Source organism: Cygnus atratus, chromosome 1 (assembly GCF_013377495.2).
Source record: "Cygnus atratus isolate AKBS03 ecotype Queensland, Australia chromosome 1, CAtr_DNAZoo_HiC_assembly, whole genome shotgun sequence".
NCBI classification, from domain to species: Eukaryota; Metazoa; Chordata; class Aves; order Anseriformes; family Anatidae; genus Cygnus; species Cygnus atratus.
Genome location: NC_066362.1, coordinates 176454837 through 176481935, shown reverse-complemented (window position 1 = coordinate 176481935; position 27099 = coordinate 176454837). Strand labels below are relative to the sequence as shown.

The following is a 27099-nucleotide window of genomic DNA, read 5'->3' as shown; positions in this document are numbered from 1 at the left end:
TCAGCTTTTAAGCTGGAAAATGCAGTTGTGGGAGTCTCGTATTAACCTACTGGAGTAAAGTCACTATATTAGATACTACAGTGATATTCAGCCTCTGACCCATAGCAGGACACTGCTGCTGTTTTATTTGGTGTGCTAAAAATCATCCCGTTCTTCAGTGCTCCCTCCTGACCATCTACCATCGAGGTGATGTAGAAATATTCAGGACTGCTGAAATGCTCATCTGCAAGTGGTTAGGTCGGGCACAGTCTGACTACCATTACTCTAATTTTCCTTTTATTTTTTTCCCTGCAGCTTGGTGATCCATCCATTTTCCCTGCTGTCATCGTGGAACACGTCCCTAGCGCAGACCTCCTACACAACTACTCCGGCTTAACCTGCGTGGACGAACCCAGTGACATGATCACTGAGAGCTCTCTGGATGTCGCAGAGGAGCAAATCATAGAAGACGATGATATCACCCTCACAGGTTTGCAGTAAAAACACTTCTCTGCCGTGCTTTTGCGACAAGATGGCTGTGGCTATGGGTCAGAAAAGTTCAGTGACAAAAAGCAATAGGAAACAAAGTTATAATAGAGTTGAATGCTGTTAATTCTGTACAAGACAGAGAAAATGGCATTAATGTCATTACCAGGTGGCTTGCAATCCCAGCTGTACAGCTGGTACGGTGAAGAGTTTCATCCATCAACAGAGATTAAGACAGAGTCCTGCTCAGAGTATCAAAAAGAGTTTTAATTGCTCTTCATGGGATATTTTTGCTGTTGTTTAACGGTTGGTACATACCTAAGTAAGCATACATACCAAGGAGCAGTAGTACACAGCATCTGTAGATGTATTGCTTTTCACTTCCTGAGGGTATACAAGCAGCCAGCAATAAAATGTACGTGTAAGCATGATCTTGGAGGTCTTTTCCAACCTTTATGATTCTAAGTGCACTCAGCATAGTATTCACTTTGGATTTCTGATAATGATTGATGTCTAAAATACAGATGTTCTGCATGAATTCTCTTAAAAAAGGTAGCCCAAAAGAGAAAACAATTCTCCTGGAAAGCTTGAAGATAAGTCAAATTTAAAAACCAAACAAAACAACAGAAAGACCTCACAGCAAACAAAAAATTGCTGAAAGTATGTGTTTGAAGCATTTTTGCTAAGTCTGAGAGGTGGGGTAGATGCTTTACAGAGCTGAGATCTGTCTCAGTGTCATCTTTCAGCAACTAGGTTCCCCACCTGAACTGTCTCCGGGGCTGGAGACAGCTTGCTGCTTTCAGTCATGGTTTTGACATTACTTCCCAAGGCATGCTCTGATACAATCTTTTACCACCAAAAGCAAAACAGAACCTCACCAAAACTTGACATGAGGTACAGTCCACAGAGTAAATTGACATGAACTGTTCCCAGTAAATCTGATAATATGTCCCCCCCCTCCCTTTTTTTAAGCTGTGAATTATCTGTGAACAGACTGTGACTGTACAAATAAGTTAGCTGATTATTCAGGGTTTTACGTGCTTAAACATTATTTCATGTGGAGACCTCTTGCCAACTATTCACTTGCTATTCATATTAATTATTCACACTGTAACTGGCATTTCCTCAGTGTGTTACTTAAGCACCACTTAATGCGGCTGTGTGAACGTTTCATAGTTGATGCATGTCATAGTTTTTATGAGTCCATATTCACTACAATACATTGTGTGTGAATTTACATTAGCATGAGTAATTGCGAAACGCCACTTTTGCGACTCCTCTTGTTAACATATTTTGTTGCTAACATAAATGATCACATGAGAAGGGTTTGCAAATTGCTGCCAGAGACTGAAAATATGTAATCCTTGTAACTGGTGGTGTCCAAGGGATACTTTGGAGGCAGACAAGCGCTGTATTGTTAACATCATCCATTGTAGTTCAAGCAATCTGTTTTTCTTTAAAGGCCGAGTCCTTAGAAGACCAGAGCTGCGACTTTGTAGAGATTATTGTAGTGACCGGCTGAAAGCTCCCCAGGGAAGGTGGCTCAGCGCTGGGTTTCTATCAGGGAGCCATCCTGCCAGCCTCAAGCAGGGTTACGGGGTGCCAGGACTCCCCATGGGAGTGGGGAGAGGGCGTAGAGAAGGAGCAAGGAGCCCTCCACCACCTCTCTGCCCCAGCTTCGGGCTGCGGGTGCACAGACCAAACTGCCAGTCCATGTGCAGGCACGTTTTGCAGTGGCTTGCTTGCGGGATGGGGCTAATTGTAACTAAAATTTCCCACCTACTCTGTTCTCTCGCTTGCTTTTTTCCTCTCTTTGAAGCTCCCATCTTGATTTTAATTGTGTTTGCTCTCAACAGCGAAATGCATTGTTTTGCTCTTTGAAGTCAGTACAAATCTTTTCAGTCACTTTCACATTATGCCATTGAGAGAGAATCAGACCTTTTAAGACTGCACTAATTCCAGTTTAAAATATTCAGAAGACTGAAGTTCCCAGCGAAATGAAACCGAAAATGCCATCATTTATGAGTAAACATTCATCAGAAATGCTTAATATGCATGAATCTTTTTTGAAGCTACAAGTTTTTCAGTACTATATCTGTCATACATTAAGCTTCTCTTTTCCCCTAAACTACCAGAAATTAGAGGTAGGTCTGCTTTTAGTGTTGTATCTGCAGAAATGCAGACTCTGGTAGGTTTTTCTGTCAATAGGATATAGCGTAAGCCATTAAAAACCACAGCTATTACACACCCATGATTACTTATCTGTAGCATAAATTATGACCTGCGGAACATGACAGCTATAAGAACAGTATGTTTTACTTGAAACCCTCCAGAAAGATGGCCAACAACCAGCTTATCTTAGAAGAAACTTAAAGTTTTACCACTGAAGAGAATGTTGATTTATTTTGTTTTCTCCCTGAAAAATACAGGGGATAAGGTTTTCTGTACCATAAATTTCAGGTCATCTCGTCAGATGGTATGGCTCGCTACACTTTATTTACCTCATTAATGTAACTAATTAGGGTTAGTAGATGCATAGGAAGGAGGAACTAATTGGATTATGCAACTTGCTGAAGTGTTTTTTTTTTCTTTTCTCAGCACTGGCAGTTTTAATGTAAAAAAAAATACCAGTTAATTAAACTGTGTGCCATTTTGTGGTTCACCTGTGCTGGCTTTGTTAGGATGGGATCAGTGAGGGGTCCTTGCTGACAAAGTTTGGACGTGTGAGGGACAGAAAATTTGCACTTAGGTTCACCGTGCCCTAGTCTGAGTCCCAAGCACAGAAATACGGGTTCTCATGGAAGAATAATGAAGCTTGACAACCAACTCGGAAGTTTTGGTACAGTCTTTCCAAGGTAGGTAGGATTTGGCTTGTCCATGTGGTGAACCTCTAGCACTGATGGCATAAGCCAAACTGTTCAATAAGAGAATGAAGGGAAAGAGTTGCTAGGGGCTGTTATCCAGCACAACCCCAGCATTTTCAGTAATCATTTATAATGCTGCAAAGAAATCCGAAGGACTATTTAGTTGGAAGCAGGATTTCACAGCCTTAATCCATGAGGATTTTTAGTTGACAACATGCCAGTTGTAAAAAAAAAAAAAAAGGATATGGTCTCAGTTACTTTGCAGAGAAGTTATTCAGTGCTGCTTATACCATCTGGTTAAAAACGATGAGTGTTTTTCCATATAGCTCCCCGATGAGATAATTTTGCTTTTTAAAAATTTTTAAATGTTAAAGCCTTGTTTAAGAAAGAAAACGAAGTGTGATATATAGGCCTCCTGAAATATATACGTTCTTAAAGCAGCACTTGGTTTTCCAGTGTCGGCTAACAATCATGCAGAACTTACATTAAAAAGCAATCGCTTAAATTTAACAGCCAGTCATTCTGAAAAAGAGGTCTCCGGCTGTATTTGATGGATCTCTCCCTCCTTGTAGCAGTTTTAGATCTCTTCCAACATTACTCTGAGATTCCGTGGTCCCCTTTTTTTGTCTTTAGTAAAATCAGCACTGCCTTTAAATACAGCTGGACTAGCACGGCCCTTATCTAGGGCTCTCTAGGACAAGGGCTCTCTTTGTCTGCCCTTTGGAGCTGATCGCCAGGAGAGGCACGGGAGAGGTGGAGAGGGGTGGGATCGCTGGAAGTGGTGGGATGGGATCACCGAGCCTTTTGGACAAGTTGGGGGCCACCGCGTTAGGATCCTGCTCACGTAGAGAGGTGTTAAAGTTTTCAAAAGCACATCGGGCAGGGCTGCAGACAGCAGGAATTTGGGCTGAGGGAGGGAACTTCCAGTTGGGTATCTCCTTTCTTTCCCCACCAGGTGAGAAGAGCAGAAAGCCGTGTTTGGGCAGGCCTTGTGCTGGCTTTGGGCTCTGACTCATCGCAAGCATGCGTTCGCAGTAATTGGGTTGTAATTGGCAGACAGGTACACAGGCTTAAATTTGTGGCTTGCTCAGATAAACAAGGGCCTGAGTACCCTGGGAAAAAAAAAAAAAAAGTTACTTATGGGTGTGGTTTTGTTTTCTTTAGCTTTTTTTTCTTTTCTTTTGGAAGTTTCTACCTATTTAAGATAGCATTTGAAACGTGATGCTTCTCTGAAATGAAAAACCCACGCCATTTTGCCAACTGTGACTTCACCAAAGCGTAACAAATAAGCTATTTAACCCCATTTCTTCTTAAATCTGGGACGGTATTGTAATTTCCAGTGATTGGAATATGTATTGGCAACCTTTAGGGGGAAGACTACAATAACAGACAGCAGCCTGCCCTGTTAGCCGAGCTGGTGATCTCTGAGGACCGTCTCGAGTGACGCCGCTAGTAGGATGGAGAGGTTGTGATTGACCTGCTGCGTGCGGTACGCTGCAGCTTGTTTGTGTTAGCTCTTGAGTGCTTGTAATCCAACTCACTAACGCAGCAACCCTCCCCCCCCAAAAAAAATTATTTCCAGCCATTTTATGGGACTAAATTGCCTCACTACGTGATCAAAAAAAGTGCGAAGCCTGGCTTGTGTTAAGTGAGAGGAGTTTGGATCGTGAACCAGGGGTAGAGATGGAAGGCAGAACCACATCCCTGTTTTTTCAGCAACGGAGAATGATTAATTTGGCTCAAACCGTCCTGTGAAGTCATCTTCTAAGAAGAGACTTAAAGGGTGTTAGTAAGGGGATTAATGCGGTTAAGAAACTTATTTTTGGCATTCTGTGTCTGTGGATAGACAGATACCTGTAGCTGTTGCTCCTTACGTTTATTGTGAGCATCAAATTATATTAAGCTTGTTGCTAATATCATAATTAAAAGTTGCTTTCAGCAGTCTCCGACGTGGCTGGGCTACATCTCGTAGCAGCGACGTGAAGCAGGGAACCTCTGCCTTGCCTCCATTACTCAGAGTAAAGGATGGGCTCTGCTCGGCTGCCTCCGCACGTGAAAGCAGGAGTGAAGGTTTGCTCCTTGCCCCGTGGTCCCGGGAGCCAGAACAAGCAACCTCTCCTCCCTCCTGCCCTTCCACCACGCTGGGACCGGGGCGTAGCGGCATCCGGCAGCTCAGCCCGCTGGCCCTGTGCCGCGATGGCCGTCGCCCTGCGTGGGCTGAGCTGGCTGGCGGCAGGGTGCCTTTGCAGCTGGGACAGGGCGCGGGGCATGAAGGCGCTGAGGGAAGCAATTACCTCTTCTCTGTCGGCTGTAAAAAGCCGTCTAGTCTTATCCCGGCCAGAGTCCGCTCAAACTCTGCTCCGGTGAGGCCACACCTGGAGTGCTGTGTTCAGTTTTGGGCCCCTCACTACAAGAAGGGCATCGAGGTCCTGGAGCGTGCCCAGAGAAGGGCAACGGAGCTGGTGAAGGGCCCGGAGCACAAGTCCTGTGAGGAGCGGCTGAGGGAACTGGGGTTGTTGTGTCTGGAGAAGAGGAGGCTCAGGGGAGACCTCATTGCTCTCCGCAACTCCCTGAAAGGAAGGTGTGGGGAGCTGGGGGTCGGCCTCTTCTCACAGGTAACCAGTGATAGGACTAGAGGGGATGGCCTCAAGTTGTGCCAGGGGAGGTTCAGGTTGGAAATGAGGAGACATTTCTTCTCTGAAAGAGCAGTCAGGCACTGGGACGGGTTGCCCAGGGAGGTGGTGGAGTCACCGTCCCTGGGGGTGTTCAAGGAAAGGTTGGACGTGGTGCTTAGGGACATGGTTTAGTGGGTGACACTGGTGGTAGGGGGATGGTTGGACCAGATGATCTCGGAGGTCTCTTCCAACCCTAATGATTCCATGGTTCTAACAGTGCAAGGCTGCTGGAAGCTGGCAGGGCTGTGTTCCTGTAGTGAGGGTGACATTGGTGTTGCGGCCTTTGTTACACTGGTAGGTAATATGGAAAGCTTCTGGTCAAATAAAACTCCAAAACAGAACCAGGAGCAATTACAGCAGCACTGACGGGCCAAGCGTGAGCTTGCCTACAACCTGGAATAGGCTTCACTTGCGTCCAGTGCCCCCCCCAGCTGTCAGGCACTGCCAGGGGAAGCTGTCAGGCTCTGGCAGCCAGCCTGGGCCCGAGATGCTCTGCGGCTTTGCTCCTGACCCTGCAGGCTGCATGACAGAATTGCCACCGGTTTGCTGCCCTGTCTCGCTGTGTGCACTTTAGTCCATGCTCATTGACTCCCCTTGCCTCGTTTCACAATGGGAAGGAACCTCCCCGGCTCCACGTTTCTCACAAGACATCAGCTAGCAGTGCAGGTCCTGGACTTGCTTGAATTTCTGTGCAAGACACTGGGTGGAGCAGGTGCCGTAGAGCTGGCAGTGAAGCCGGGCACAATGACTACAGGGCAGAGGTGCCCAACACCCACGTCTCCTTTATTGTGTTTGGGTGTGAGCTTCTGAGGCTTGGAGCATGGTAGTACCAAGGTCGAGAAAAAAATCTGGGAGGTAAGGAGGCTTCTGCTGAGCCAGCCGTAGTCCATGAGCTGCCTGTAAATCACAGCAGGGGGGAGGAGGTAGGGCTGATGTGTGGATGCCTGAGTGTCTGCATTAATCTTTGTCCTTTCCTGCTGATAAAATTGCTGAAGATGTGAGCATTTGGAGTGAAATTGTCTTTCTTGTTGTTGTTGGTGTTTTTTTTTTATTATGGGATTGATTATTGCTAGTGGGCTGGGTGCTTTGTTTTTACTGTGATTAAAAAAAATGGTATAGAACTTTTACTTCCTGTAATAAACCTATTATTTTTATGTGAAGAAGAAATGTTCTTTCTGAGGTCATTATGTTTTATGGTACATTTTTGTTTGCTCTATCACTCAGTCAGTCTCGTTCTTTCTTTCTTTTTTTTTTTTTTTTGTGTGTGTGACTACCCCACCCAAAATTCCTCAGAGTTAAACACAAGAGAGGGTATGAAGCTGACTCATTGCAGGACTAAGAAAGTAACTAAGGTTCAATTGTATCCTAGGGAGGGGAATATTAGCACAGACCATTGTAGCACTTTGATAAATGCAAGCGAAATACCTAACATAGGTTAAAATTCGTGGCAAAGGATAAGGAAGGCTGGCATGTGCATTTCCATCCAACAAAACAATTTATAAAAGAATGTGTTAAACTGTTCTAAAGGTTTATGCTACTTGATAGTGGAACTAATGTTTACCTTGTTTGCCATGATACAATTATTTTGAAAAAAAAAAAAATCCTCTGACCACTGTAAGAGGAGAGCAGCAGGTTTTTTAAGGATACTGTCTAGAATATCACTGGTGGTAGTAGCATTTTTCATGTCTTACAGGCATCGTATTTTACTGCATGTACTTGATCAGCAAGTGGAAGGGTTAGAAAGACAGGACAGAAATGAAAGGTTGTTTTTCTAATACATACAATATTAAGAGTGTAATGCATTAAAGAAATGAGATGATTGCATTGCACATTTTTTCCCTAGAAAACCTGTTACCGTTCATCTAGTAGAAGACTCCGGTTGCTACTTTCTTTCTATAGGAATAAATATCATGCTGAACCTTGAAGTCCTATTTGCAGCTTGTTTGCAATTAATAATTTTCTCTTGCTTTCAGTTGAAGCATCTTGTCATAATGGGGATGAAACAATTGAAACGATTGAGGCTGCCGAAGCACTTCTCAATATGGACTCCCCTGGTCCAATGCTGGATGAAAAAAGAATAAGTAAGTTTTTTATGAAAGCAAAGCAGTCTATGTTTGCCTTGATTGCCTGTTTGAAACAAGGAGGGATTCGGTATTGTGTGATTGCATGGAATGGGTAGGAATATTTTGCTTCCAGGTAGACTTTACACATGTAGTTTGGATATCAGAAATCCAGTGTTGTAGGCACTGAGGAATTCCACTGCTTTGAGAACATGTTGATGCCAGAGTTGAACATTGATGGGTAAGGAAGAATCAAAAATTAGAGGGAAGGTGTGAACAAAGGGAGGTTGTTTAGACTGCTCTGTTTTGTTTGGCTGATAGAGGATGAATCTGTTTATGTTTGCCCAGAGAAGCTGTGGCTGCCCCATCCCTGGAGGTGTTCAAGGCCAGGCTGGAGGCTTTGGGCAACCTGGTCTGGTGGGAGGTGTCCCTGCCCATGGCAGGGGGGTTGGACTATAGATGATTTTTGAGGTCCCTTCCAATCCAAACCATTCTGTGATTCTATGTTGGTAAGACAGAAGAATATATACTTATGTGTTTAGATTGCATTACCGATGAATAAATATGCGTGAGCGTGTTGTAATAGTGCTTTTTAGGGGAGCGGGTTATTTCATTAAACTGTTCTGTTTTAATACTGCTTCTGATTGTGGGTGGATATATCCAATTATGAACTGCTCTCCTCTCCCATGGAGGCAATAAGTGTCATAGTTTTATTTCATTCTATGTTTAAAAGTCCTTGTGGCTGTGTGAAAATATTCCTCTTGTCCCTTTCCCTTAAGCAACTGTGTTTGGTGCAACTGAAGATGAAGATATGGTAGCTCCTATTACGCATGTGTCAGTCACACTTGATGGGATCCCTGAGGTGGTGGAAGTTCACCAAGCCCCAGACCCTTACGCTGAGTCACCAGAGACTCCTGAATTTGAACAACCAAAGAAGAAAAAAGGTAAGATGCTATTGCAGAACAGTAGTGTGGGGTAGAGAGCAGTCAGTGGCATGCTTATCTCCCCTCGTGAGTCTTTCAAACCATGCTGGATGTCAAGTCAGAATAACTCGGGGTCCTCAGCTGGAAATACAGAGAAAGTATTTTCTTACTGGGAGTCCAAGCACAAATACTGATGCTTAGATACTGATGATGTTGGAGACGTAGCAATGATTGCTTATCTGACAGGAAACGTGGATCTCTGCTCGTTCCTATTTATAGGTTCTTCTTCAGAGGAAAATTGCATTACAAGCTACAGAGCGTGTATTGCCATGAATGCTGAAGTATTTTAATTAGCGCTTATTTTGCTTCAACTGAAAATGCTCGGTCTGTGCAGAATATGGGATCAGAATGAGGGCTTTTTTTTAACCTTTCTTCAATATGAACTGTGCTTTTTTGTTTTTTCTTCTTTCTAAATAGCTGCACGCTATAGTAAGTGCCAGTCCCATTTGCAGTAGATAACATTTGCATGGTGGGTCGAGGCCCCGTCTGTTGAATGATGGTCCACTGGAGTCAGCGCTGTGCCAAAGAGTAACGAAGTTATGTGGTGTTAGTGAAACCAAACAACAACAAAAATTGGAATTAAACAGAAGAGTTATGTTTCTACATGTAATCCTAGGGCTGAATCAGAGCACTAGGACTTTGACACATTCCCCTGCAGGAAAAAAAAGTCATCCATAACAGGGCTTCTGCTACCCTGCTACACTTCTGCTGCATGACAGTACATTTTTGCTGCTAATGCAACTACCATACCTTCAAATGTTGGGAGTAGTTATCCGTGAAAGACATCATACGGGCCTCTGGAAATGCTGCGGGAGCTTCCTGAGCATCGTGTGTGTCACAAGGTCTGGTAGGGACGGGTGTGGGCCAGGAGCTCTCTGATTCCCGTCAGAAAGCTGAACTGAAACTGCTGTGGAGGGGAGCTTTACCAGCAGCTGCCCGAGAGTGCTGCTGGGGAAACTACCATGAGATAACCAACTGTAAAAGGACTTTAACTGTTGTTTTTGTTTTTTGTTTTTTCTTTTCTTCTTCTTCTTCTTAATGTTGGCTGCTATGTGGGTCAAAACAAAGAGCCTCTGTCTGCCAGACTTTAAACCTCTTTGGCTTGACACTTTCATACCCTGTTTCTTGTTGTACTTCTGCTTACTCCCACTCCTTCCTCCTTGCTAGCTGTAGGTTAAAAAGTCAGTTGCTCCACATTGAGTGTTTTTTTTAATCATTATATCGGGTAGAAGAAATGCTAGAAAAGATACATCAGCTTGAAGTTTCATTAACTGCCAGTTTTCAATGAAACTGGGACTCCTTCAGATAGATGTTCTGATCTGAGTGATGCTGAAGTGTTATTTCAAAATGTGCAGGGATTTATAAGGCATTGGCCTACAACAATGCTGCAAAATGTTACTTAGTTTGTAGTGCATTTCTAATGACATGCAGGTTTTATTAGTTTTGTTTTTCAGACGTGCAATCTGTTTCCCTTACTTTGTTCAATTTTGTGGCAGAGCAAAGGACTGCAGACATTTTGCCATATGCATGCCAGCCATGATCTGCTTACGGGCTTAAAGCATATAAAACCCAACAGCTGAAGTTGTAGGGTTGCACTGTGTAGAGCACTGCTAGCTAACTGAGGTGGAATGGCACTGCCAAGTAGAACTTCTCCAAGAACATGTTCTCCAGAAGTGACGGGGTGTTTTTACCTATTTTCCTTGTGAGCCATTCTGCTGCAGCATGTGCGCTGTATCCACCCATCAGCTCAACTCCAAACCCATGCTCAGCAGGGTGGTTGTAATCGTGAATATCTGAGCACTGAGCTGTTGAACTATGGATCAAAAGGGCTGGAAGAACAGAGGGATGTCAGAGAAAGAGACTTGGATATTTGCTATATGAATTCCTTTAGTTCCAGTTTTGCTAGTGCAAAGAAGCGTATTAATCTTTTTTCTTGTTTGATAAAAAATATTCTGTCAGGATGAACATCTCATTTTCTAAATATCACGTTCATTTGTAACAGGAACGTCTAACTTGAAGTGTTTTTACAACCATGAAAATGGAAAAGTGGAAATAAAAATCATACATTCAATTATCTGTACAAAATTATGGTAGCCCCTCTCAGCCTCTTGCACATTCTTCACCCTTCCTCTTTGTAAAATTCTCTCCTAAAAAGGAATGTAGTAATGTACTCTGAAATATAACAAATGCATGCTCTATTGAACCAAAGGAGGAAGTGTGCTAACGCTTAATGTACTTTCAGTAAATATCTTCTTTTAAACAAAGGAAACATATCTTGTGTGTCTCTGCTAACTGTGTTTTTGATAGTATCAGTGTATGAAGATTATAGCTCGCAGTGTCGTCTAAAAACATCATCTTCAGTTATCTCTAGTCCACTTACAGAGCAGTAAAATCAATACCCTTCTGTAAACAAGTTTCACATACTTCACTGATTTCTAATTTTGGATAGGTTTGTGGTAGAGGACTGTCCAGATAGGATGTCTTCAAGTAGTCTAGGTTGAGGTAACAGAACCTAGAATTGCTGCAGCAGCAGATTTTATATTTAGTAGCCTAGGTAATCAGAAGTGCACTATATGTGAGCAGCACTTATGTTTCCTGAAGCTGACCAGCAGTAATTAAGTCATGACTTAATTGAGACTTCATCCACTTCATTTGCTTTAAAACACGTTCTCATTCAGACACAGGTAATTAATTACATCAGAGGAACACTCCCTATTCCTTGACTGCTTGTATTTATATGTGGGCAAGAGTGGGAACGAGATGAGCCCTGAACACAGCCTTCCCATAACGTGTAATGGGAGAAAAACACTTACCCAAAGTTACCCCGAGGGATTTCCAGTGCCATAGTAGCTGACCTACAGAAGAATGACTTCTGGATGAACCCATAAAAGACTGTAGGAGTGGCCTATAGAAAAATGACTCTTATTGAGCAACCTGGTCTGGTGGGAGGTGTCCCTGCCCATGGCAGGGGGTTAGAACTAGATGGGTTTTAAGGTCCCTTCCAACCGAAACCATTCTGTGATTCTATGACTTCGTCTAGACTAAAATGTCTAGGGAAGGAAAAGAGAAAAGGACATTTTTTGCAACCAGTGATGGTCAGTGGTATAAAGATTCTAAAAATGTACTCCAGTAGTTCTTAATTGTTTCGTATGACCACATATGACAAAACCAGTATTGTACGATTTCTTCCCTCCGTCGTCATTCAAATCAAGGAAGGCGTTAATGGCCAAGGTGGTAGCTGAGCTTTGTGTCCCATCCTCAGTCATGAATCTTGTCTGAATTGAAGCAAGAAAATGTGAGGACTCCAGGCATTCCTAGTCTTCCCTCACTGCAGCTGTCAACCAGCTATCCCTCCTCCCCTTCCCGTTCGGGGGAAAAAAAAAGGAGGGAGAAAGAAAGGAAAAAGTGCAAAGGTAGACTTAGCAAGACTGTGAATGACAAAAGGTGAGAGTGCTCAAACCAGTCTTTCTTATGACTTCTCAATGGATACCCGGAAATCTAAAACAAAGCAGACAGCCCAGGCTGGCATTGAGCATTTTTGTTGAGAGCTAGTGAAGCTCCCTAACCCTTATTCTGTGATTCTGTGCTTATTCTGCAGTTTTGTCTTTTGTATTAAGGAAACCTCTAAAAACGAAACTGAAAGTGGAATGTCGTTGTGATGGGGATTGCACAGACCTATTTGTCTTACCTCTGTAGAACGTAAACTCCTCTGGAAATGCACTAAGTAGAGAAAAAGAAAAATACTTTTCTTTAGATCTTTATATGTGACAGTAGGTTAATTGGATTAGAAGTGCGTTTCTATGAGTCCTGTCTGCTAGGACTGTTGTGCCTCAAAGGAGCAGAGACAGTATGTGAATAATTTAGGTATTGTTAACATACTAAAGATCACTGCAAAAGCTGGTAAGAGGAATTTATCATTTCATAAATACGTTCTGAAGATTTCTGATTCACTATAGTAGCTGTAAAAGCTGATATTGAACGGGATCTAATGAAGGAAGAGGTTCAAGGTTTGATCGTGAAAAATACTTCAGTATGACTTAATTTTTTTATTCCACTCATGTTTAGATAGTTGATTTCTCAACATTTTCAAATTACTGTCATCACCAGTAACTAACTTCTTTCAGTCATCACACTAGACAGAGCAACCGTGTTTATGGCTTTAAAAAGCAGTGTTTTTCAGAGCCACTTACTGGTTCTGCTGGACTTAAGAAACCAACCAACTTTCTTTCCTTTACCTGTAGCCAGCATTGAGAAAGGAATAAGAAAGATCAGGACTGAGAAGTGTTTCCTTCACGTGACAGTGCAGTTTTCTTCTATCAGTGGGGACTTCCAGACAAATAAGCAGACAATTTTGTTTTATCCCTAAATTCCATTTTGGCAATGGCTGAACAAGATAGTTCTCTGTATTTAATTGAGCCTTTTCAATTGAAACTCTTCTGACCACAGTTAATAGCTTATTTTGCTCATCTCTTCTGTGTTAAATGCTGTTAAGAGGACCTAAAAAGCCACGTAAGTTTCCAAGGCACATGGACTTTGGAAAAGCGAGCATAATTTTTACTATAAGCACAGTAAAATCATAGGGGAATCAATCATATTGCAGAAATTGAAAAAACTCAGAATAGAACTGAATTCTTAAATGATTAAAAATTGAATCTTCTCTGAATTGAGAAAACAAGTATCTTTCTTTTTTAGGTCCTTCCTTGTTATTTTTTTTCTTTCATTTATTTATTGTTTTCCTAAGCTGAAGTTGATTCACTGGTGGTTTATTTCAGGGAAGAAGCCAAAACCCTCTCGTCCTGAGTCCCCTACTACAACTCCGAACATATCTGTGAAAAAGAAAAACAAAGATGGAAAGGGTAAGTTCAAAGAGTTGTCACCAAAATTTTTAAAATGAGTATTGTTTCTGACTGACATGTGAAAAGGAGCAGTTCTCTAGTTTCCCTGTGATGTAAAAACAGGTCTTGTGTTCAAAGACATCTCATTGTAAATTAAGTAATAACTAAATAAATAAATGGTGGAAGAGACTTTTTTGTGAGGTACCCAGTTCCTAGGGAGAATGATTTATTTCTCATTTCAGTTGCAAGGGTTCTTGGAAAATCCTCAGCCTCCCACAGAGGCTGCTGTGTTTCAAGCGAAGTCTTGGGGAACTCTTTGCATTGTATTAGGGTTTCTTGGGATGTGGTTATTTTGACAGATGATCTTTGAAAACATTTTCCATCTGCGTGTGTCTAATTCTGCATGAGGAGATAATCAAGGCTGCCAGCTGGCAGTGGGAAGTACCAAGCCCTCAATTTTGAGGGAAGTTAGAAAGCAGCTAGAAGACTTGGGCAGACAGCTTGGGTTTTTGACACTTCTTTAATTCCTCCTGTGTTCAGAAGGAAACAACAAAAAAAAGTACATTACTGGTACAATAAATTGTTTCCTCCATATTAGATTTCTTAACAGTGTCTGGCTATTTCGTCAGCTAACTGGTGGTTGCTTTGCTGTTGTTCCAGTTCCCCCACTGACCCAACCTGGGTTTTGAATGGCAGCTTTGATACGCTGCGTGCCACCAAGTCCTGTGCACAGCAGGAGGTGGAAATGAGCCTCTCCTGGGTCACCACAAGTGTCACCACACATGGCTAGGGACTGAGGAGCTTTTCTCACCTGAACGGCTTGCATGTGGTGCAGTACTCACCAGCAGATAAGCACTGCAACACGTAAGAGGTGGTAGGAGAGTGTCACACTCTTGAAATTAAAAAAAAAAAAAAAAAAAGCTACGTTGACAAAGGAGTGTATTTGCTTTTGCAGAGGGATTTTCTACAATAACAGAAAAAATGTTTACAAGTGATAAATATTTAAAAATAAAAAATGCTTTATTATTATCATTGTTGTTGTTATTATGTAAGACCCGATTTTTAAATGAAATAAAAGAATCAGAGGAACCTCAAAATAGTGCTGTAATGAAATAATGGAAAATATCAGAGCAGCCATCCACAAAGTTAAGCAGCAGAAGAGTCCAAGTGTTTTGTCGCTTATAGCAAGGATACACCATAACATTTGTCCATTGTTACAAAATTGTTAATTCAGAAGGAATTAAAAAGTGTATTGCCTGAAACCACGAAAAAAAGCTTCCACAAAAGCATAATTGTTTAGCATTTTGAGGAACACAGAATTGAAGCAAAAGGGGTGTTAGTGGCCATGGTACAGAAATAGCTAGAAAGTTGTGTGTCTCTCAGTATCCACAATGTCCCCCTGAGGAGAATGTGTATGTTAAAATACCAACTTCTCCATTTAATTATTTGATGCAGTGCATGGAGCAAATTGTGAGTTTTCTACATATTTCTTCTTCAGCTGTGGCTCACAGGAGGTTAAAAATCCTGCCTGTGAGTAAAACGGCCAGCTTTGTCGCAGGCAGTCCCTCTTCACAGTGACTTTCAGCAGCTAAACAGTGACAGATTTTCAGTCTGCCTTCATGCAGCTAAGCATTTTTAGTCTAGACTACAACAAAAGCACCCTGGATTAGATGGGAAGTGGCTGGGAATGCTCTCGTTCCTGACTGACACGGCGTCCTGCCTGAGCAGTCTTAACCTTTGCCTTTGGGCTGTCCGAAGGCAAACAGGCTGACATTTCTGACATTTTCAAGTAAGCTGGAAGACATTTGTTGCAAAGCCAGCCAGATATTTTTTTTCTTCCCTCCAGAGATGTTCACTTTTAAAGTTTCCACCTTCTGCAGGAGCTGTTAAGGTTTTGTACTGTCAGGGCTGATGGCGTTGCTGAATATTTGCAAGTCGCTTATAATGGGAGCTGGCTGGGTTAACTGACCAACCCAGAACGTTGATGTGGGCAATAATGTAGCTATAGCGATTATAATATAGAAGTTTGGAAGTCTTGGAAGAGTTTGTAGGACGCCTCTAGTTTATACAAAGTTCAGACTCGTGGCCATGCCGGTTGAGAAGACTGCAGAATGAAGTCGAAGCTAACAGAAGAGATCCTGTCATGTTCTCATCCACTGCACATCATTTTTGTGAAACTGCAGAAATCTGCACATACTGACTGTCCTTTCTGTGTTTTTGCATAGTACTTGTGTGAGGAGATAATTTCACACGAGGTTTTTCTCTGTTCTCAGATTAACAATGTCTCACTAAAAAGCTTTTGTACAGCTTCAACTGTCCAAAGGGACATCAAACACCAGTAGCCTTAGAAAAAAAATAGGCAAAAGGATTGCCTTAGTTATACAAATTTAGGCTCTTTAAATGTGCTTTTGGAACAAAAATGCAATTTTTATAGTAGTTTTAAGTATTCACAATCTGTGATTTTGAATTGTGTCTCTTTGTAAATGGTAAACACCGGACAGGTGTGGTGGATTTCCACATGTAAGTGTTTGCGCCTGCTCCTTTGTAAAATGAAGTTTGAATGTTGCCTACCACAAAGTGCAAGCTCTCGTTGAGTTTATAGGAAAGTTAAATAAATAAATAAGTAATAATAATAAACAGCAGCAACCTTTCTGAACCTTATTTTCCAAGGTTTGCTACCTTGGTTTATACCACTGACTGCCTCCATATAAATCTAGTTGCTAGGCTTTTGTTCAGCCTTCTATAGGCCAGACACCTCAATTCAGCAAAGTCTTTGAGCAGGGGCTTAACTTTCAGGCTTCAGAGGATGGACCTGAATATGTTCCTGTTCAGGTAGAGTAGTTAGCGACTGCTTCTATCTAGATTAGGCATGAGAGAAGCATATGAATGGGAGGTGAATGCTGTGTAAAAAGGGTTGTTAGGCATTGGAATGGGCTGCCCAGGGAAGTGGTTGAGTCACCATCCCTGGAGGTCTTTAAGAGACGTTTAGATGTAGAGCTTAGTGATGTGGTTTAGTGGAGGACTTGTTAGTGTTAGGTCAGAGGTTGGACTGGGTGATCTTGGAGGTCTCTTCCAACCTAGACGATTCTGTGATTGGAATGGGATGTCTTAGCTTGACTGACACCCAGCTCTGTAGGTTACAGGCAGGGTGTTCAGGCACCCAGATTAAAATAACTAACAAGAATTTCTTCCCATGCCCCTCTGTCACTATTTCCTAGTGTTAATGATTTATTACAGTGCATTCATAAACATACCAGCTTCTTAATTTTTAGGATATTTAACTCATTAATAAAATATGGTCAGCTAACATTTTTTTCTGTTTCCTGAAATACCTTTATTTTAGGAAATACAATTTATCTCTGGGAGTTTTTACTAGCACTGCTCCAGGACAAAGCTACATGTCCTAAATATATCAAATGGACTCAAAGAGAGAAGGGCATTTTCAAACTAGTCGATTCCAAGGCTGTTTCCAGGTTGTGGGGAAAACACAAAAACAAACCTGACATGAATTACGAAACAATGGGTAGAGCTCTCAGGTATGTGCATTTTTAATAATACTGTCTTTGTTGCCATAGTGTTTGCATGCATTGAATGTCATATCTCATTTGTGTAACAACAATAATAAATTACTGTTCTGTCAGCTCGGGAAATAAAGAAGTTATTTCAGCAAAATAAATAAGCAAAAAGTAACCCTTACTAACCTAAACCCCAAATCAGTCACCTGCAGTTTCAGCTTGGACATTTTCAGTGCTGCTGACAAGCATACATCTTTACAATCAGCCCCAAAACCAGACTGAAGATTCTGAGTGTGGCAAGCTTTTTATGTAAAATTTTAATCTCCTCTCTCTCAAAAAAAAAAACTAAATTTAGGTATATTAGAGTTAATGAAATGATTTCTCCCCACGGCAAATGATCCAGTTCCCAGTGGAAAAAACAGTTTTATAATTCAGGTTTGCTTGCACTTCTATGGACTTGTGTGTGCAGTTTTAAAACATCATGTCATTTGCAGATTGGATTGTTGTTTTTTTTTTGTCTTGTGCAAAAAAGACTGCAAAATAAGCAGACACCCATGAACGTGGATGATGCAAGCTTCAGTCTTATCTGCTGATTGATAATTGGCTGAACAGCTCCACATTTCTGTTCAATTCCGTTCATCCCTCACCTCAGTATGCCTGATTGTAAATTGTCATATTGATTTGCAAATATAACTGAAGTAGAACTCTCCTGTCCTGTTGTCTTTGCTTTCTTGTAGTTAAAATGTCTGTATGTGTTCACTGGGGAGTAAGCACAAATTCAGGTAAATTAAAGGATTGGCTGACTTGAGGAGAATTAGAAGTTTCATAGGACTTTAAAGCAGTATTCATTTATAGCAGAGCTGCCAAATCACAGAGCTCTTTTCTTTCTCGTCAGTGTTATCTGATGTTGAAATTAAAAGGCTACAAGAAATACCATTAAAAAGTGTCATTTGAGGAAAAAATATGCTATTAATTTGGACACTCCTTTGTAATCAAGAAACCAGGCAGATAAAATATTAAACCTTAAGCCCCTTCTTCCTTGTTACTGCTGGTGTTATTTACTGCTTTTTTGTTGCTGTGTTTTTTATTTAGTTAGGGGTTTTGCAAAAACACTCTAACTTGTTGATGTATGTTTGCTTTAAACAGATATTATTACCAAAGAGGAATACTGGCCAAAGTAGAAGGTCAGCGCCTAGTGTATCAATTTAAAGAAATGCCAAAAGATCTCGTCTATATAGATGATGAGGATGCAAGCCCTAGCACTGAATCATCAGATTCAACTTTGCTCTCAACTCCTGTGGCCAGTAGAAACCAGTCGAGCAGATCTAGAGCGTCTGCGAACACTGGAACAAAGGGAGGATCCACCACAGTTCTAAAAACAGGAAATTCGAAGCCTGCTAAGCTTAAGGAGCACGTAGAAGTTGTACAGCAGCAGACACCTGGCTTGACTTCAGAAGTTTTGAGGACAATGCAGTCTACGCAGCCAGTACATCCCACTCAGCTTTTTCGGACAGTTCATGTAATGCAGCCATTGCAGTCCATCACAGAAGGACAAGCGGCTGTAACCAGCAATGTTGCAGATGAAACGTTAAATCCGTCAGTTCAGAATATAAGGTAAGAAAATGTCAAGAACACAAACGTATGAATAATAATAAATTCACTGGAGGGTGGCTAGGTAGACTAGTTTGTTTGTTGCGCTTCAGAAAAATCACTCGTCTTGCAGTTGGATTCAAGTGAAACAGATGCTGTGCAGGTGATCCTGGGAATTATTTTTTTTACAGGACACTTCAACATGCACACTCATAAATGCTCTGTTTTGGTGGAGGGAAGCACATCTTTCCTGCAGGATTAGGCCTGATGCAAATCCTTTAGAAAGGAAGAATATACTACTTTTTTAAAAAAAAATTGGTATCATCAGTTCTGTCCTGCAGCAGAGACAGGATTTTCATGGCTCTGCTTTTTCACAGACTGGTGTCTTTGCTTTTGGATTATATATGGTGTGTCTGGAAGATCCCATCAAAAAGACTTACCTTCTTGCTTAATTCTTTTTGTTATAAAGTTGTCATCTCTTTCGTCTCTTATATTGTCCCCAGTTACAACAGGGAAAAGCTCAGTTACCTACTCAGGCATTTTGCTGCTGTTAAAAGAGCATGTTACTTTGATTTTAGAACACAATTAACAGAATAATCTCATGGGAGTCTGTCTCCTGAAGTAGTCTGCAGTTACAAGTCATGCTTCCATGCTTCATTTGTAAGTAAACTGGCTAATAGTACACAGCATTTCAGCATCATCACTCCTTTGCACCTACATGCACATTGTGAGTAGCATCCAAATTGGAGAGGCTTTAGAAACGATCACTCAAGCCTTATTTTACCTTAGCCTGAAGCGTCCCCTGATGGGAGCTCCTTCATCTCCGCTGACTGCAAAAGACCTGAAACAAATGTTCTTATAATCTCGGCCCTCTTCCGCAGGAGTGTCAGAATTGTAGATGGTGATTCTGGACCTGGACCGTAGCAGTTTCACAAAAGCTTTAGGAAGAACTTCTTTACCGAAAGGGTTGTTAGGCATTGGAATGGGCTGCCCAGGGAAGTGGTTGAGTCACCATCCCTGGAGGTCTTTAAAAGACGTTTAGATGTTGAGCTTAGTGATATGGTTTAGTGGAGGACTTGTTAGTGTTAGGTCAGAGGTTGGACTGGGTGATCTTGGAGGTCTCTTCCAACCTAGATGATTCTGTGATTCTGTGGTATAATTCAGGAGATGCACATTCTTAATGAATCAGGAACATTTTTTTTTTTTTCCTGGGACTTGCTCTGTTAAGGTCACTGTTTGAAGGGTTATTGTGTTATGCTGCAAAATGTCAGTAATGTTTTTTCCTGCTCCCTTGCTCTGTTCCCTCCTTGGAAAATTACATCTAGAGCCACCAGTAGATCTGAAGTGGTACTGAGTATCTGAGGTTAATGGTGGAATGTTGTCAGATGGAAATAAGTAATGGCATTAATGAGATCAAATAATTACTTCGTTTCTAAAGAATAAATTTTGCTCTCTCACCTCTGCTACTAGAGGGCTGTTGTAAAAGCCAGTCAATTATTAAAACTGTACTTATATATGAAAGGAAGATAGATTAAGGGAAATCCAGAATAGTAATTACAGTTCGTTCAGCGAGAAGAACTAAAACTGCCTATATCAGCTTTCAGTGACTGATATAATAGAATCAATATGAAACATTTTAGGAGATAACCAAGTGGCTGACGAAACTGAAGATTTTCCATTTATATAAAGGAAATGACAAACCAAGACTTCAGCTTCAATCAACAAAATATATATATTCTCTCTTCTTTCTTTGGGATAAAAAAAAATAAATTTTCACTGGTCTTTCTAGTTCGGATCCTGTTTGGTTTTTTTTCCATAAGAATGATGGAATGGTTTTCATACATGTTGCAGTGTGAAGAAAATCACACTGAAAAGAGAAACTCACTGGTTAATAAGGGTTGCAAGGGATTAAATATATTGAGCCAAGAAAGCAAGAATCCTTTTCATGGTTACTGATAGGCGCTGTACAACAAACTGGAAGGAGTTACCATTTTTAAGCAGAGAATACCTGTTTTCATTCGTCTTTCGATTGTAAATGCCTAAGCTGAAATCAAATCGTTTTGCTTATTATTCTAATGAACTAGAATTAACTCAAGAAGTACATAGGGGAGGGAAAGGTTATATGTCATCAGAAGTTTATGTAGAAGTTATTCTCTGATTATGAGGAATTTGACAAAACAAAAAAAAGAACTAGTTTTGAAATTTATTTAGAAAAATAATAATCTGTATCAGTTTGATGTGTCTTTTAAGGTTTTAAAGCTCGTATTTTAGGAATGAAGCTGTATGTACTGTGCAGTCCTACAATTCCAGGTTTGATGAAGGATTTAATTACCTGCAAGTTGTAAAAAAGTGACTAGGTTAATAATAGTGAAAGGAAATGAGTACAGGCATAACTGAAGCTGTGCAGTACCATTTAAGTCAGGAGAAAAATATCATTAAACATAAATAGCGAGAGAGTATAGCAATTTACAGAACTAAATAGCTGTGGGCTAGATCTATAGTAGATTATATATTAAGACCAATATCAACAGTATAGATACGTAAATCTAGTTATACAGACAGATATAAAAATGATAATAACAAAGAGAGTATCTGCTAGACCCAGCAAGGCAAGCAGTCCATCCTAAGCTTTGGAAAGCTGCACAATGGCATTATGGCCTGCTATTGCATTACGGTATTTCACAATTAGACTTTGGGCAATAAGCTGGGGAGAAAGTAGTAGGGCTGATACACATGTGAAGTTCAGATGAAATAAAAGCTGTAGAAAGCTCACAATTCTGTATTGCTTCAGTTCTGCCTTTCTGCTGTGTAGCTTTAACAATGTTCCATGAAGACTTCAATTGCACGTTTCCCAGCCATGATGACCAAGTATCTCAGATGAAAATAAAAGAAAAAAATGCGTTGGACCTTTCCAGTGCAATTCAATTACTGACTGTTGTAGAAGTATTCTTGATTAAGAAAGCAAGTACTAAGGTGTTTGAGCTGTTAGAGTGGAAAAAAACAAAAGCAAATGTGTCTTCATGCTTTTAAACAGGATGGGCCAAGGTGCTGACAAATTCTGTGCAATCATTGATTGCTTCAGGCTCTAGAAACACAATTTGACATAATTTTTGCTCAGTTTCAAACTGCACACTTCAAACCTTTTGGTGAGAAGGAAAGGCTTAGTGAACGCTTTTGGAGCATATGCGTTAGGTCTTGTTTTTTAATAACGTTTAAACAAAACAACTGGATTTTAGCTTTGTTTGTTCAAGCAGCCATAAACCTCTAGCAGTTGAACGTGGTTGTGTACGTGTTCCCAAGTGCCTCAGTGGAGCTACCGTGAGGGACAAACTGACTGGTCTACCTAATTGAAAAATTCCCAGCATGTGTGATTGCCAGCCGAGGACAGGGGCTGACAAACCTTGCGATGCACGCACAGCCTGTAGGATTGCGTTTGGAGTCACTTCTCAGTAGTTTTATAGGGAAGGAAGAGGACAAAAAGCACCAGTCGTTGCTAGTTGCTGCTCGGAGGCTGAGGCATGTGGTTAATTGAGGTCATTTGGGAGAAATAGCAAGCAGGGCTTGGGAGCGTTCCCCAGAAGTTTTTCCAGCACATACTGGCTAGTGGTCAGGCTCTGCCTTCAAGCATGAATATCTTGGACCCACATAATTTGTCTCATGTAACGTAGCTTCTAAAGTTTTATTCATATGAGTGTTCTTTCTTCGTCATATGAATGTTCTTCTCTCTGCAGCTATTTGCTTCTGTCGTGTTGTGAGGAGAAAAAAAATGATTAACCACATACTGCAGAGAAAATACTGAAGGGTGAGGTTAAAACAATTGGCTTCTTAACACTTAACTGTAAGTGACATGAACACGCATCTTCTCTTGTTAAAAGAATCGTATTTGAAGGCTGCTGCGCAGGGTTTGTGTCGCCATCCTGTCCCTGTGCCGGCTGGCATTGCCTGGTGAAGTCCGCTCCTGAGAGCATCACGGGGAGAGTGGGGCACTGGTTCCCCGGGTTGCCCAGGGAGGTGGTGGTGTCACCGTCCCTGGGGGTGTTCAAGGAAAGGCTGGACAGGGTGCTTAGGGACATGGCTTAGTGGGTGACACTGGTGGTAGGGGGATGGTTGGACCAGGTGATCTTGGAGGTCTCTTTCAACCCTAATGATTCTGTGATTCTGACAGAAATGGGAATGCCAGTGAAAAGTGGGGGCTGGCTCTTGGCAGGATACAGGCAGTGCCTTTGCTTACAGCTGTTCCGAAGCTCTTGCAGAGTTTTGTGTAATAATTTGTGTGGAGGGTAGTGTCCTACACCCACTCCGAAGTGCTGCAGCGTGCAACACCGGGCAGATGTACCCTATCTTCAGTTATAGCTTCGTTCTTGCTGTCGCCTGTTTTTGCTATAGTCATGCTTCACAGCAAAGCAGAAACAGGCCTGAGTGGTTTAAAGAAAGCTCTTGTCTTACAGGTGGCTTTGTGGAGCTTTTTATACCAGTTCCAGTATGCAGGAGACTGAAGTACTGCTGGCCCGGGGCAGATGGCTCTTCAGTCCCAGAGCTTAAGCAGAAAGGCGACGATGTAGTGCTAAGCCAAGCTTAGGAAATGGGGCAGGGTCATGCCATTTAAACCAGGTTTTGCTGACCAGGAAAAACATTGAGCATCTTGGATGGGAATACTCCGAATTGCAAACCCGCTGCTGCTCTGGCTTGGTGGTTGCAAGTGCAGCTGCTGAAATTTCCAGTTGTGTGACTGGGAGCTTAATTTGGCGTCGTGTTTCCAGTGATAAGACAAAAATAAAATGCCTCTCTGGATGACTATTCCATTTATAAATTTTCCCAGTGAGTTGGCTTTTTAAAGGAAAATCTCTTTGAATTTTGCACTTGTAAAATCACTCAGTTTAAACCGGAGTAACTCACGCAGGTGATCTGGTTTACACAGGTGTTTTATTGGAATAATTGTGGAATTTGGAGGCACTAAAGTAGTCTTGGGATTCAGCTCCACGTTCGTTGGGTCATTTTGAGTGTAAAGGGTATCCCTCCTGTTGCTGTAAAGTGTATTTCTTCTGTAAGGCTGAGGCCTTACCTTGTCTAGGTAGCCTAGGATATCCTACAGGGCTCTGAGGTGCCTGGGTTTGGGCAGCTGATTGCACTCAAATGACTAGTGCTGCGGGCACAGGGAGATGCACTTCCACTTACCTGTAATCAAGAGCAGCAGTGGTTCAAGATGGGATGTCTTCTATGTAGTGAGGAGAGGCTCCCATAATACTAGCAGTTCAGAGAGGATGAGGTTGTGGATTTGGATTAATTTAAAACGTTGCGTCACTGTTTCATACTGACTGTGTGGGACATGGCTGAATTTTCTAGCTGACAGCTCCATATAGCGAGAAACCTCCAGTTAGGTGGCTGCAGAGAGATCCTGAGCAGTGCTTGAGCAGGCTCCTGGCTCTAAACACAACGTTTCTTCAAAAATCCAGTTTATTTATTTCTTTATTTATTTATTTTTCTCTGTATTTTCAAGTTGTCTTTGTGATAGCTTGGACAGAGCATGTTAGAAGACGAGTATCCAGACTCTGTTCTGTAACTTGGGGAAAAGCTAATACAGACCCCAGAGGACCGGTGGGATATGCTCTGTGTGTTCACTTCCGAATTGGAGAACTACTGCATCGTGATTCAGCCACAGCTTTCATCTTGGCCTTTTTGCAACCTTTGGGGTAGAAACTGTTGCAGGAATTCATCCTGGAGGTGACGCAATATGGACCACAGTGGCGAGATCCTCATTCAAGAGGAGGAGAAAGTAGCTGAAGGTGAATCGTGTTTTTTTCTGGCTGTGAGCATGCTGTGTAGGAACGGTGATAAAGCCAACAATGTGCCAGCACGGTGGATTGTCCCGACAAGCAGAGGGAATTACCTTAGAAAGCCATGTCTACCCCAAGCAAACACATAGGCTTTCTGCTGTTGTTCCTTAATTTGTAAACTAGCTATTTGGGGTCTGACTGCAGCCATGCTGATGCTGAAAAATGCACAGACTGGTCATTTAGCATGGATTTGTGAACACTGAAAATGTGATTACAGCTGCTATTTCAAAGGAAACATTTTCTTCATCGTGTGTCACGTAGAGATGTTAACTTGTGTGAGTTGTGCAGCGAACGTCACTGTTGTGTTCTGTAAAAGCACTTTGCACCCTGTCTGCAGTCGCTGTGCTCGAGCTTGCCTGGCCACACAGACACACAGAGACAGTCTGGCACTGTCCTACTGACACTTTGCATTGACCGTCTGCTTTCCAAAATCCAGTCCTTTTTCCCTGAATAAGAATGTGATCCAAATTTACCCAATGTCAGCTGATGTTGTAGCCCATCTGCTGAATAAAAGCCGTCACAGGTGGCAGTCTTGGCAAAGAGCTCACTGGGGTTCTGGGATGGGAACGTGACCGAGGGAATGGGATGCCTGCTGAGGTCTCTTAGATGCTCAGAAACATCTCCTGGCTATTGTGTGGGAGGCCTTTCTTTCACCAGCCAGCATCAGAGCACGTTTTGCCTGTTTGCAGTTAGATTGAGTGCCTACAAGAAACTCTCATTTAGCTCACAAGAGGCTAGAGTTTCTCAGAACATTGTTGTGATAGGGCCAACTTATGCCAAGGCAAAGCCTCCAGTTAAAACTTTCCATTTTGAGTTGAATTTCTGCAGCTGAGAAGAGTTTTTCTTAAGCCCGTTTCTGTGGAGGGTAGGAAGAAGGCTGCTGAAGGCAGAAGGGACTTTAAGGTCACCTGGAGAGATTCGTTTTGCTTCTGCACAGTGGGAAGCTATCTGCAGGAATACAAGTTCACATGTTTTTGATGCTGTCAAGAGAGGTGGAGTTTCTGTGGGTTTCTGTTAGTGGGAATGTTCCTGAATTTTAATTCAGGTGAGTGTGCGATTTTGAAAAGCTCTGAAAAGAGAGCTGTAAGGACACTAGGCTTGAGAGTTGAGTCCTCTGTCCTCATGATAACAGATTACCTTGTCCAGACGAAGAACAGCCAAGTTCTGCCCTCCCTTGGTTGGAGGTTCTGTTAAGATTTTGCATTCAGGCATCAAGTCCCGTGCTACATCTCTTGGACATCTACACCCAGACTGGTTGGCAGCTCCCGTCTGTGTGGTTTGCACTGTAAGAAGGCCAGGCTCTGTCTGGGGTACATGGGGATGAAGTATTGACAAGCCTTTTGATGACTCTTAGAGTATGATATCAACGGTTGCAGCTGTGGAAGGGCTTGCAGTGATGGTAGAGCATTTGGCCAAGCATTTGATGGTGGAGTTGCGTTTGGCCAGGCCTTGCTATATGCACTCAGAGGAGATTGCCTCTTGACTCAGGCATTTGAAGTGGTTCTGACAAGCCCACCCCACCCCTTGGCCTCCCTCGCTCTTCCTAGGCTGATTGAATGAGCTGTCTGTAACCAGCTAGTTGAACAAACGGGGAAAGTCCTTGGAAGTTGGCCCGTTCATCTCAAGGCCATTATTTCCCCAGTAGCTGTGGATTGAATGTTGTGTATGCTTGGAAGGGAATTCTCTTACTTCTTTCTCTCTGTGTATTTCTTCATATTGCCTTGTTTCTTTGTTGTTGTTGTGCTGTGAAATACTTCATGTACCTTGGCTCGTCGCTTCAGTTCTGTTTTGTGTGTTCTTCCTTTCTCTTATTTCTTAATTTTTTCATGAATCGCCATGAATAAACTTGTTTCTCCTTCCTGTCACTTAGTGTTTGCTTTATCACTCCTCACTTCTTGGTAAGCTAATGTGATGTTGCACAATTCTAGACTGTTAACAGCACCAAACGAACCAAGGAGTGCATTATCACGTTCTGCCAGGCTGGAATGGCTTCAGAATTTTTGTCATTCTGTTCTCAGTAGAAAGCAGGCTGCTTTATGGCCACATTTCCCTTTCATCACTGTTGCTCAATGTTCTTGTTCTTTCTGTAACCCCAGCAGGAACTTTTAAAGTAATGACCCACTAGATTTGTACCTTAGAGTTGGAAGGGTGTTAGCAAGTTGACAGTGAAATTCATCATCAACATAGCAAAAAACGCAGCTGAAAGCACCCGAAGTTTTATAGCCCAGGGATCACCTTGAGTAGTGTGGGTTGGGTTTTTTTTTGGTAAAACAGACAA

At 42.0% G+C, this 27099-nt stretch overlaps 1 protein-coding gene across 25 annotated transcripts in view; it reads left to right on the top strand.

Annotated features, from left to right (window-relative positions):
* Positions 1–27099, top strand: part of ELF1 (E74 like ETS transcription factor 1) — an 88581-nt gene that overhangs the window by 56486 nt on the left and 4996 nt on the right. For all 25 annotated transcript variants that reach the window (XM_050708185.1, XM_035553428.2, XM_050708170.1 and 22 more), the window contains 6 exons: positions 295–469; positions 7978–8085; positions 8844–9008; positions 13820–13903; positions 17226–17418; positions 18544–19011. In XM_050708185.1, coding sequence (XP_050564142.1) covers positions 295–469; positions 7978–8085; positions 8844–9008; positions 13820–13903; positions 17226–17418; positions 18544–19011 — 1193 coding nt within the window. The remainder of the gene's footprint in view (positions 1–294; positions 470–7977; positions 8086–8843; positions 9009–13819; positions 13904–17225; positions 17419–18543; positions 19012–27099) is intronic.